General features: G+C 48.2%; 2 protein-coding genes across 4 annotated transcripts in view; both read right to left on the minus strand.

Annotated features, from left to right (window-relative positions):
- SYN1 (synapsin I) overlaps positions 1–9422 on the minus strand; it is a 50272-nt gene extending 40850 nt beyond the window's left edge. For all 3 annotated transcript variants that reach the window (XM_050775603.1, XM_050775602.1, XM_050775604.1), the window contains exon 1: positions 8817–9422. In XM_050775603.1, the coding sequence (XP_050631560.1) occupies positions 8817–9193 (377 nt within the window). In that variant the 5' untranslated portion in view covers positions 9194–9422. The remainder of the gene's footprint in view (positions 1–8816) is intronic.
- The window catches only part of NDUFB11 (NADH:ubiquinone oxidoreductase subunit B11), a 477292-nt gene that overhangs the window by 450429 nt on the left and 13840 nt on the right, over positions 1–13023 (minus strand). The gene's annotated exons all lie outside the window — the stretch shown is intronic.

Raw genomic sequence — 13023 nt, forward strand, 5'->3', positions numbered from 1 at the left:
TAAATGATCTGTAGAAGAACCTAAAGAATCTGGCTAGTATGTATTGGCAGGGGCTGAGAAGGTATGAATGAGACTAGATCCTGAGGACAATGGGCGAAGGAGGTAGAACAGGAAGTTGGCGCGCTCTCCCAGGATATGGAACTTAAAACCCTGGCGAGGACTCTAGGAAGTGTTACTAACACACTGGTATTTGGAAACCTGGAGTAAACAATGGCCCACACTAAGTGAAGCAAAACTTCCATGGCAGATTGCACAGGGAAGGATTAAAGGGCTCAAAGAAGCAGACATGTTGGAGTAGATATACTACTGAAGTCTGGAAAACCCACCAGCTGATTAAGGCCTGGAGGATACACTCAACTTATGAAATCAATAAGAAATATGCTGGTGAGGGTGGTACCAGTCACGCTGAGAAGCACAGTAGTGGTAAGGTGATAAATGAGTCCTGGCCCAGGTCCTGCTTACAGTGGGTCTGGGGGGTCCAGAGACCCATCCAGTGGTCACTTCCTCAGTTCACAAATGTGTAATTGCAATGGCATACTTTGTAGTTGTCAGAACCCCTACATGGGCTCCTCAGCCTGTGGCGTAAGAGCTATTTCAGTAGGGAAGTCCAGATAGAAGCTTCTAAAATGGTGCACACCCCCATGCCCTGAACAAAACAGTAAACCACAAACAATATTGTATCCATCCTATGGGTGATTATGGAAATCAATGCCACATTGAAAGATCTAAAGGATGCAGGGGTGTTGGTCTCATCTTATCTCCATCGAATTGAGTGGCCTGGTCCCTGGAGAGGTCAGATGGGTCCTGGAGAATGCTTGCAGACTACTGCAAGCACAATCAAGTAGTACCCTTGCTTGTACCTGCCATACTGGACATGCTGTCATTGTCAGAGCAGATTAATAAGACCTCAGGTACAGCAGGTAGCCACTGACTTGGCAAATGAATTCTTTTCTATTCTGATTAGGAAAAAGGATCAGAAACAGTTCACACTCACGAGACTGATGATAATATTCGTAAATGGTCTTTCATAGGGCTATGCTATCTCTCTCACCTGGTGTCATAATATAGTTCAAAGAAACCTGGACTATCTGGACATCCCATGGAATAGCACACTGGACCACCACATCGATTGCATCATACTGATTGTGTGAGATGAACAAGAGAGGGTTAGCATATTGCCCTGGTAAGACACATTCACTCCGGGGGTGGGGGATAAACCCCACAAAGACTCAGGGGACTGCTGCATTAGTAAAATTTTTAGGAATCCAGTGGTCCAGGTCAGTAAATCAGGACGGCCCCTCCAAAGAATAGGGCAAAGCATTGAATCATGCACCTTCCACCATGAAGAGGAAAGCACAATACCTAGCAGGCCTCTTCCCGTTCTGGAGGCAGCATATCCCCCACGCACAAATGCTGCTCTGACCCATATTCCAGGCAACATGTAAAGCTACCAGCTTTGTGTGAGGGCCAGAGCAGAAAAGGGCTCTGCAGCAGGTCCAGGCTGTGGTACAAGCAGTCCTGCCATTTAGGCCAGATGATCTGGCAGATCTTATGATGCTGGAGGTGTCAGTAGTGGGGAAAGATGCAGTGAGGAGCTTATGGGAAGCCTGAGTGGGAGGCCCTTGGGGTTCTGGAGCAAAGCCATGCCATCTGCAGCAGAGAATTTTACGCCTTTTGAGAAAGATATCCCATTGAGGTGCTGGGCCCTGATAGAGACAGAATGCTTGACCAGGCACCAAATGATTGTGCATCCAGAAGTTCCCATTATGAGCTGGGTCCTGCTAGGCCTGCCAAATAATAAAGTCAGGTGGGCCCGGCAGTCAGGATTGAGCCCAAGCAGGACCAAGCAAGGTGCATGAGCAGGTAAATAACCCTGATCCCCATGTCTTCCACAACTGTTGTGCTAGTGCCTGTCTCACTAAGGGGACTCCATAAAACTAGCTGATGAAAGAGGGAAAGGTCTAAGCTTGGTTCACAAATGGGTTGTCTTAGTATGTGGGTGGAAGCCAAAAATGGGCAGTGGTTGCACTGTAACCCAACTGGAATGGGCTTGAAAGACAGTGGCAGAGCTCCCAGTGGGCAGAGCTTCAGGCTGTGCACCTGCTCATCTCCTTTGTGCAGAAAGAGAAGTGCCTCAAGATTAGAATACATATATCCACTTATGGGCAGTGGTAAATGGTTTGGCTGGTTGGTCAGGGGCCTGGAAAGAAAAAGATTGGAAGATCCAGACAAAGAGGTCTGGGATACAGAAATGTGGGCAGACACCTAGGAGTGGGTAAGAAGTGAGGAGTGAGACTGGGTGTGGTGGCTCACGCCTGTAATCCCAGCACTTTGGGAGGCCGAGGTGGGCAGATCACCTGAGGTCAGGAGTTCAAGACCAGCTTAGCCAACATGGTGAAATCCCATCTCTACTAAAAATACAAAAATTAGCCAGGCGTGGTGATGCACGCCTATAATCCCAGCTACTCGGGAGGCTGAGGTAGGGGAATCGCTTCAACCTGGGAGGTGGAGGTTGCACTGAGCCGAGATTGCGCCACTGCACCAGCCTGGGCGACAGAGTGAGACTCTGTCTCTAAAAAAAAAAAAAAAAAAAGAGGAGTGAGGATCTTTGGATCGTGTGTTAACACCCACCAGACAGCATCTGCCATCAGACAGCATCTGCCATGGCGCCATGGAAGTGACACTAGGCAACCAGGTAGACAGCATGAGTCAGCCCGATGATGTCAGCCAGGCTCTAATCAGCCACCTCAGTGCTAGCAGATGGGCACATGAATAAGTGGCAATAGCAGCAGAGAAAGAAGCTATGTGTGGGGGCAGCAGTGTTACTGCTGAATGTCCAACCTGCCAGCAACAGAGACTAATACTGAATCCCTGACATGCCACCATCCCTCCAGAAGGCCAACCAACCACTTTGTGGCAAGCTGATTACATTGGGCCCCTTCCATCCTGCAAAGAGCAGTAATCGATTTTGACTGCAATATTCCATATTTGAGTTTGCCTTTTCTTACTGCAGGACCTCAGCCAGCTCACTGTCTAAGGGCTTACATAACATTTGATCCACCAGCACGAGACCCCGCATAACACTGTATCAAACCAAAGGACACACTTTATAGCAAAGTAAAGGAATGCAAAGCAAAGGAGGTGCAAAAGTGGACCCATGACCATGGAATTAACTGATGGTATTACACACCACGCCACCCAGGAGCTGCTGGCCTGACGAAATGATGGACCAATTTGGTGCAGCCACAGCTAAGACACCAGGTTGGAGGTGAGACTATGCAAGAATGGGCACTATCCTCCAAAACAGTGTCAACCCTAAATCAATGGCCATTGTAGGTGCTGTGTTTCCTAACAGGTAGAATACACGGGTGTGGGGACACAGAGGTCAGGAAGGAGTGACCCAGCTTACCAGCAATCCCAGTGATCCACTTTTGAAATTGTGCTTCCTGTTCCCTCAGGGCTCTGCAAGGTTAGAGGTCCTGGTTCTCCAAGGGGGAACACTGCTACCAGGGGACACAGCAAGAATCCCATTAAACTGTAAGCTATGATTGCCCTCAGGGCACTTCGGGTTTCTCATGCCGAGGGACATAAAGAGGAGTCATTGTCTTGGCAGGGGACATGACTGACCTTGCTCCTCAGGAGGAGGTAGAGCTGCTGGTATGCAGTGGAGGCAGGGAGGAGTATGTTTGGCACCCAGGGGATCTGCTTGGGCATCTGTTGGTACTCCTTGCTCAACTTTGATAGTAAATGGGCAATGTGGTTGTTTGTACAGCAGCTACAGCCTGAGAAGGGCATGGGGACTAAAGGCTCAGGGATCTCTGCAGGATGGGAGCCACCCAGACCAAGAGAGGTGCTAGCTGAGGGTGGGGGGGAATCTAGAATGTGCAATAGAGGAAGGAGAGGATGAATATCATTTATGACATTGAAATCAACTGCAGCAGCAGAGACTATGGCTCATCTCACTACTGTGCTCTTTCAAGTGTCCCTGAGAAAACAAGACCGATTAGAATTGTGGAAATGCCATTCCCCAATGGGGTGAACTTACTATAAGAAGGAAGTGGATCAGAGCAGTGCAAGGTGTGGACTATATGCTCTCCTCAGATCCTTACCTCCTTGCTCCAGGCCTTTGCATCTATCCCCAGCTTCTGGAATTATCTACTGCTGATGGCTCACAGGTGTCCCTCACTGGGCACTGGCCTCTGCAACAGGGATTTGCCTCACCCAAGATTATGCCTCCTCCCAGGGGGCAGGCTACAGCCAATGACTGACGTAGGAATTCAAAGCCTGGCCACCCCGCTTCAACTGGGACAACTCTGAAGGGTCCTTCCAGTGCCAGAGCTCCCCAGAGGATTGGCTGAGTCCTCTGTTGTGGTTGCATCACAGCTCAACTTTTCCCTCTGCACAATCCTGCTTCCCTCGCCACCTCCCCCACAGGTGTTATTCCCAAGCACTCTCCCCAGTAAATCTCCTGCACGCAAATCTCAGAGTCTCGGGGTCTGCTTCCAGGGAAATCTATCTGAGAAAAGAAGCCACAGTAAGAAATAAAGCTTATATAACCCACTATATATGTATTTGCATAATAACCCATCCTATATATGTAATATATATTACATAAGACACATATGTTGTACAGCAAATATGAGGATATAGAATGTCTTATATATTATGTAACATATAAAATGTTGTATATTATATATTATGTGTATATGTATTTAGAATGTATATAAATACATATGCATAATTGGAATTTAGGTTTCAATAGATAATTATCTTTACTATGGGTAATGCATTCTGATTTTTCTACGCTATTTTATTTCATTTCATGAAGAAGAACATATACATGTAGATGTATTATGTACTGTAAAGCCGTATTATATACTGTATGCCATATATAATATACATTATAGATTGTATATCTTAATGGAATAACATTATATGTTTTGCTAAACAACAACTTCATTTACTATGTGCAATATGCTCTGTTATTCTCTATTTTTATTTATCCTACTTCATGGAGAAAGTGAAATGTTGGTCATAAGCCAATACGTGACCCATAGTTTGAGAAACACTGGACAGCCGGGCCCGGTGGCTCACGCCTGTAATCCCAGCACTCTGGGATGCCGAGGCAGGTGGATCACGAGGTCAGGAGTTCGAGACCAGCCTGACCAACATGGTGAAACCCCATCTCTACTAAAAATACAAAAATTAGCCAGGCATGATGGCACGCACCTGTAGTCCCAGCTACTCAGGAGGCTCGCTTGAACTCGGGAGGCGGAGGTTGCAGTGAGCTGAGATCACGCCAGTACACTCCAGCCTGGGCGACAGAGCAAGACTCCGTTTCAAAAAAAAAAAAAAAAAAAAAGAGGGAGAAAAACACAGGACAAAATTATCCACAAAATGGGGGAGATGAGTCTCAACTTAGAGTTTTCAACTTTAAACCACAGAGGAATTGAGACCCAGGAAGGAATGAGGGTGGTGAGGTTTGGTGGGAAAGGCGTCAGACTGTATTTGGGTGTACATTCCATCACAGCATTTGTACAACTCCTCCTTTATTCGGGGCTGAAATCCCTGAAGCTTGTGTGGTTCTGAGTGTCTGCAAGTTGGTGAAACAAGTCTCTGTTCCCCACACTGAGCCTGGCGTACATACATAGGCTCTCTCCCTTTGTCCACCCCACCCCACATATAGTAGACACTAAATAAATATTTGTTAGATTGCCTGGAAGAAAAGACTGGAAGGGATGCTGGGATAAAGGGGGGCTTCTGAGATGCAGAAGGGGAAGGGATGGATCGTTCACTGAATTCAGCAGGTGCTCAATAAATGTTTTCTGGACAAAGAAAAAATGGAAAACATTGGATTTGTGATTATGGAAAGGGGAAGGAACTTGTCAGTATTCCATAGATAATAAATGCTTGACGGAAAGAAGGAAGCAGCCGCAAAGGACCTGTGTGGAGGGCTGGAGTGGAGACGGGAAGTCTAAAGGAGGGTGGTTACCTACATCCAGCAGAGGTCTCATTGATGTTTGCTGACTTCAATGGAGCAAACTTAACCAGGAAGATAACACGTTGGTGAGTGGACGTTGGTGAAGGAATTACAGCACGTACTCCATAAATGCTTTACAGATTGATAGAGAAAAAAGCAGAGAAGCCTGCTGCAGGGATGATAATGTGGCTGTTTGAAAATAATAGAGTAAGAGATTAATAAGTGTTTTCTGGACTAATTCGGGAAGAAAAAGGCAGCTGGGGAGATGGCTACTAAGTGGAGGAAGAGGCCTAGCTAGAATAAATGGAAAACAGCACACATTGCGAGCTTTCAGGATTGTGTTGTGTAAAAGGCAGGATGGAGATTGTTGAAGGGGAAATTAGAACTGCAAGAAGGGGATAAGAGGCATTTAATGCAAGGTTCTTAGTAGTATACGATAAATGCTCATTAAATGATTGTGGGGTTGCGTGGAGGAAAAGGTATAGCAAGGCAAGCTGGCAATTGAGGATTTCAAGCACACCTGCATTTAGAAAAAAAAGAAGGAAGGGGAGCTGAAGAAGGGTTATTCCTAGTATATTATGGTGAATAATAAATGCCTCCCACACTTTCATGGAAATGATTCAATAAATATCTGTAGAATGAATAAATTGCTCCGAATAGAGAGAAAGGCTACTACTGGGTAAAGGCTCCTGGGGGAGAGGTAATCTGACCAGTAAACAGCTGGTACTCAATACATTTAGGCTGAAGTAGAACCCTGGAGAGAGAGCTCTTGAGGCAGGGGCAGAGATTTCTAGAGACTTGGAAATAGGAAGTTGAAAGTGACTTACATGGTAAGTGCTCAGTAAGTGTTTACTTAAATAGTAAAACTATTAAGTAAACAGTAAACTTAGTAAATTTACTAAATTTATTTAGTAAATGTAGTAAATTAAGTAAACAGTAAAACTATTAAGTAAAAGTTTTTACTTAAATAAGTGTTATTTAAATAGACTAAAAGCCCTTTGGGGGGATGGAATTAAAGTTGGTAGAGGGAATCCTAGGGGTACTGAAGGGAGTGGGAAAGGGGTGATCATTATAAACTCGACTCTGGATTTATCCCAGGAAAGGACCTTGGGAGAGGCCTTGTGATTGGAGCAGGCTCTCCTAGGGGTAAGGAAGAAGAACGTACTCCCCAAAACAACAGGTCCTGCATATGTGCTCACTGGAGCTACTGTTAAGAAAACAATTCTGGGGAGGAGGTGTGAATATACAGAACACACAGAAGGCACTCCATAAATGCTCAGGGGAGCCATTGAAGGAAAAGGTCTTTGGGGGAGGATGATTAGAATGGAGCACATGGCAGACAAGGAATAAATACTCACTGGATCCACTAGAAGAAAAGGCCTTTGGGGAGTGGGGCTGGGGATGGACATATAATCACCTGATCAATGCTCACTTCATCCTTGAAGGAAAAGCCCTCTGGGGAGGGGAAATAGGAGTGCAGAAAGTTGATCTATGGGAGCTTCATTCTTCATCCATAAGAGAAAAGGCTTTTGTGAAGAAGGCACACAATCAGGTACACAGTAGGTGCTCCATAAATACTCCAAGGAGTGATTAAAAGAAAAAGTCTTTGGAAAGAGTGACTGGAATGGTACACACAGCAAGTGTAAGATATCTGAGCACTGTATTAACTGGAGGCACAGGCCTTTATGGAGGGGTCTCAGGTTGTGTCATGCAGAAAGTGCTCAATACATGCAGACTGAAGCCACCGGAGGAAAGGGTATTGGAGAAAGGGTTTGAGGGTGGGGTATACAGCAGGCACCACTCAATGCATGCTTGCTGAATACACTGGAGGAAAGAACTTTTAGAGAAGGCTCACACTGCAGGCAGTTGATAAATGCTAGATGGATCCACCAAAGGAAAGGTCTTTGAAGAAGTAGCTGGAGAACGGGGGATACAAGAGGCACTCAATAAATGTTTTCTAGACACACTGTAGGGAAAGGTCTTTGAGGAGACAGTCTGAAGATGAGTCACACACAAAACCGCTCATGGAACTCACTGGAGGAAAATGATTTGCTTGAGAAGGGGTTTGGAGGTGGGGCACGTGTCAGGCACTTAACAAATGCTTCCTAGATCCTTCGGAGAAAAGGTCCTCAGGGAGAGAGCTTGGAGTTGGGGCACAGAGAAGGCATCCAATCAAAACTCACAGGATCCATGAAAGGCAAAGCTTTTGGAGAAAAGCTGGGGTGGGATACACAGCAGGTACTCAATGTTTACTAAAGAGTTTAGAAGGGCTTTAAGGACGGAGCTGGGGTGGGACACATAGCACAGACTGGACACATGCTCACAAGACCCATTAGAGAAGGCCTTAGGGCAAGGGTTGAGGACAACAGGACAGTATCAGGCTCTCAAAAAATGCTCACAAAGTTCATTGAAATCAAAGGCCTTGGGGAAGGGCTCTTGGATGAGGCATACTGCAGGTACTAGATAAGTGCTCACAAGATCCATTAGAGGACAAGGCCTATGGGGCAAGGGTTAGGAAGGGTAGGCAGGACACGTTCGGTTTTTGAAGGCTCATAGGATACACTGAAGCCAAAGACTTTTGGGGGAGGCGGAGTAGGGAACAGGTACACAGCAGGTGCCCGATAATTGCTCCCTGGATCCATCAAGGTTTAAGGGGCGAAGGGGGGGCGACAAGGGCGGGGCACAGAGGAAGCATCCAGCTTAATAACTTAAAGGAAAAAGATTTAGGTGAGAGGGCAGGTGCCAGGCACACAAGCGGCGCTCGATAATTGCTCATTTGCAGAGGAACGATCTGGGGGACCCAGGCCCACGGGAGACGTCCACGGCAGTGGCTTACCAGTCGGTGTGCGGCTCGTCGATGACCAGCAGCACCTTGGAGGCGGCGCCCCCACGGCCTGCGCCCCCAGAGCCGCCGCCCACCTGCTCGCTGAAGGTGGCAGCTGCTGCCGCCGTGGTCTGCTTGACCGCGTTGGACAGCGACGAGAAGAAGCCACCGCCCCCCGAGGACCCGGGGCTAGGGGCGGCCGGAGAGGCCGCGGGGGCGACCCCGGAGGACCTCTCAGCAGTGGCGGTCCCGGGACCGGGCGTGGCTCCGGGGCTGTGGGCACCGGGCGGCGGCGGGGGTGGCTGCGGACGCTGCAGGTCTGTCATGTACCCATTCGGCAGATTGGCCATAAAGTTGCTGTCCGACAGGCGGCGCCGCAGGTAGTTCATGGCTGCGGCTTGGGGCAGGGGGTCCTAGGGGTGGTCTGGCCAGGAGCCGCGGGGGCGGACTGCGCGGTGCCCAGGAGCACAGCTGCGCTCTCAGGCACGACACGACTCCTCCGCTGCCCACCGCAGACTGAGGCAGCGCTGAGTCGCCGGCGCCGCAGCGCGGATGGTCGCGCCCGTGCCCCCCTATCTCGCGCCTCGCGTGGTGCGGTCCGGCTGGGCCGGCGGCGGCGCGGACGCGACCAAGGTGGCCGGGAAGGGGAGTTTGCGGGGGATCGGCGAGTGACGTCAGCGCGCCTTCAGTGCTGAGGCGGCGGTGGCGCTCGCCGCCAGGCGGGGGCGAAGGCGCTGTCCGCGGTGCTGAAGCTGGCAATGCGCACGCGCCTCGCCGCATCCTGTTTCCCCTCCCCCTTTCTGATAAGGGATGCGCAATTTGGGGAATGGGGGTTGGGTGCTTGTCCAGAGGGTCGGGGTCGGTCATCAGGTAGGCACCCCCACTCCGCTTCATCCTGGTCCTAACACCCACTCGCACTCATACACAGGGCCCTCCGCAAATACTCGGTTTGTAGTGTTGATATTCAACTCAGAAGGCATTTTTGGGGGGAGGGGGGCAATGGAAGCACACTCAGAGACACGAAAGTAGAGAAATAAACCCCTCACAGAGGGGGGTGAGGTCACACGCAGTGCCCGCGGGGAGATTAGTCTCCCACGTCCACACAGGCTCAGCTAGGCAGAGAGCGGGGGCATCGTAGACAGCATCAGACAAGCGGAGGTGGACACTTGGCCGGTGTACACACCCTTGCCCAAGGTGGCAAGGGGGGCCTGGAGGCACACAAGAAATGACACACATATAAACACACACAAAAGTGAGGAAACATACAAGGGCATGTACAGACATACCAGTCTAGGTATACATACAGACATACAAGTCCAGGGTAACACATATGGGCATATTACATACACGCCTGCATACACCCATACGCACACATACACAGGCAACACACTGACACACAGAGACCCAGGGAAACTCATATGAGAATACGCTCGCAAACAAAACACATTCCCACCGATGATCATGGAGAAACCTAGATCTGCAACACAGACATTCTCTGCAGCCCCAGCCCTGGTGCATGTCCACCCCCACACCAGAACACACTTGGTATATACGCCACCATCCCTTTGCTCTGGACACAGCCAAAACCCATGATAACCACCTGATGTCATCAGTGCCCATGGCTGTCTCCCCCTGCACCCAAGAACTTTCCACAGAGGCAGGCCCATCCCATGGTGCACACACAGTAGGTACCAAATAATGTTTGCATATAAGCAAATGAGGTAGTCCAAGCAGAGGTGGGATATGGGAACCTGTCAAATCTTTATGATTCTGACTACAATAAAATCACTAATTCATAATCATTTGTTCACTGTTTGTACCCAACTGTTAACTAAGCTGTTTACATGCATCATTTCATCCAACCCTCACAACAATCCAATGGGGTGGATAATATAATTTCTATTTTATAGATGAAGGAATATAAGAACTCCAATTAATTCCCAAAGGGTCATGTTCACTTTATGATCAATACATTTTTTTCTTTTAAGAATGTGCCAGGAGGAGAAAACATCCAGTGCCAATGTGGCCGGAACAAGCTGAAGGGGGTTGTGGTAGCAGGGGCCAGATTGGGTAGGACCTTGACCATAGTGAGCAGTGATGGTGGACTAGGAGAGGTGGCAGAAGATAGGCAAGAAGTAAGTAGATATGGAGTCTCTTTTGCCTGCAGAATTTTCAGGTGAATCATCCACTTATTCATTTGTTCATCCTTTATTCATTAAATCATTGGCTGGTTTAAACAAGGCAGTAATAGTGTGGGGTCTGGAGACACAGTGCCTGGGTTCAAGTGGGGTCTCCACCATACACTTGGGAAAGTGACTTAATCTTTCTGAGATTTGGTTTCCTCATCTGTAAAAAGGGTACATCTCTAACCCACCTCTAAGGAGAGGGGTAGGAAGGGGGCAACCTCCGTACCTTTGCATGTGCTGTAACTTCTGCCAGGAATGCCCTCTCCTTCCCCTTCTCGAGGGCTGCCTTTGGCCACTGTCTGCAGGAACTCCTCACTTCCAGGTCTCAGATTCCATCCCCTCCTCCTCTAGGCTTCCACAGTACCCAAGTCAAACATTTCCCAAACCATCCGCTACTCCCTCCTCCAACCCAGCCAGCTTCAGTCCCACCTCTACGCCTTTGATTTGGCCACTCTTTCCTCCTCCCTTCAGGATTCCTTCTCTGGCATTCCAAATCCCAGTGTTCCCCAGATGGGGATCTCCCCGCAAATCAGATATTTTCCAATGTCTTGAAGTATGTGCTCCCTGGTTTTTTGCCCAGTAACGGAAGCAAACAAGCTGTGCAGGGTGCGGTGCCCTCTTTGGAGACAGGAACAGCTGCAGGTCTACAGATCCTTCTGGCTCCTTTAGGTCTGAATTCAGGTTCCTCAGGAAACTATCTCCAGGCTGCGCCTCTTCCTAGGGTCCCCATTCCTAGGTTCCTAGTACTTGTGGCCCTAGCACCATTTCCTTTTTCCAGTTGGCTCAATTTCCAGAAATTAATTTTTTGTAGATTGTTTTGTAGAGGAATGAGGATTCACCTCAGGAGTGCCTCAATTCACTAAGGCAAAGGTAAGGCTCCCCCAAACTGTCTCCATCTTCTTCAGCAGGAATAGGCATACAAAAGGGGCCCCAAGAATGATTTTGCTGTACACTGGTGAGCAATGACTCTCAAACACACACCCTGACATATGTTCACATTCAGTATTGTACCCATGTTTGTAACTCACACATAGATATCCATGGTACCTTCATGTGTATGTGCATACACGCATGACTCCTGCATTGTTATGGCATACACACAGTTGTAACCTTACACACATGCCACATATCAATACATCCTTAATTCTTGCACAGCCCCAAAGGTCTGCATCTCTCTCTCACACACACACAGCTGAATTCCCACTTTATTGTAAACATATACCTCTCTCATACCCTGTAGTAGCAACCAGAACCCCTCACTTTGGCTCAGTCTTCCCAAGATGACCAGTAAGTACTCATCAGCTTCCACTTCACTTCAACTCATTGACTGGTCCATTTGAATAAGGGGAAAACGACCCAGAGAAGTCAAGTAAGTGTACCGATATACTCTGGGTGTGCATGTCACAAACCTCCCACCCAAAACCTCCCCACACAGAGGGGTCCCCTCCACCCACAGCACTCTTGATATTTAAGACCTCACCACAATCCATGATGCTTCAAAAATGTCCAGCCTACTACCTTTCCGTGCGTGTTTCCTTTGTAAAATGGGGATAATAATACTGACTCACATGGGTCTGCTCTGGATGAAATAAGTTCATGCTATGGAAAGCCTTAAGACACTACTAAGCACACAGTAAGTACTTTCTAAGTAGCAGCTATTACCATGATTATTATCATTCTTATGATGCGTCTCTTCACAAGGGGCCTGGCATTCAGTAAGTGGTAAATGAATGAGCAAATGCTAAGAGCACTGGTGTCTGGCTTTGTTCCCTTTACTGCGGAGACACGTAACGCTCTGATTCGTCTTCTTCTCTATTCCCCGTGATGTCCAGCACTATTGTTAGTATACAGTAGGCGTTAAGTGTTGAATAGATGTTCACACGAAAGGAATACCTTCTGAGTCCGTTCCCTCGCTCAGATGTCCTCTTTCTACCAGCCCTCCTCCACCCTAGCTGCTCAGACTTAGCTTTAGTATACAGCAGGCGCTAATAAGTGTTGAATGAATGAACAAATACCAGGGGAAAGTGTCTGGA

This window comes from Macaca thibetana, chromosome X (genome assembly GCF_024542745.1).
Source record: "Macaca thibetana thibetana isolate TM-01 chromosome X, ASM2454274v1, whole genome shotgun sequence".
NCBI lineage: Eukaryota > Metazoa > Chordata > Mammalia > Primates > Cercopithecidae > Macaca > Macaca thibetana.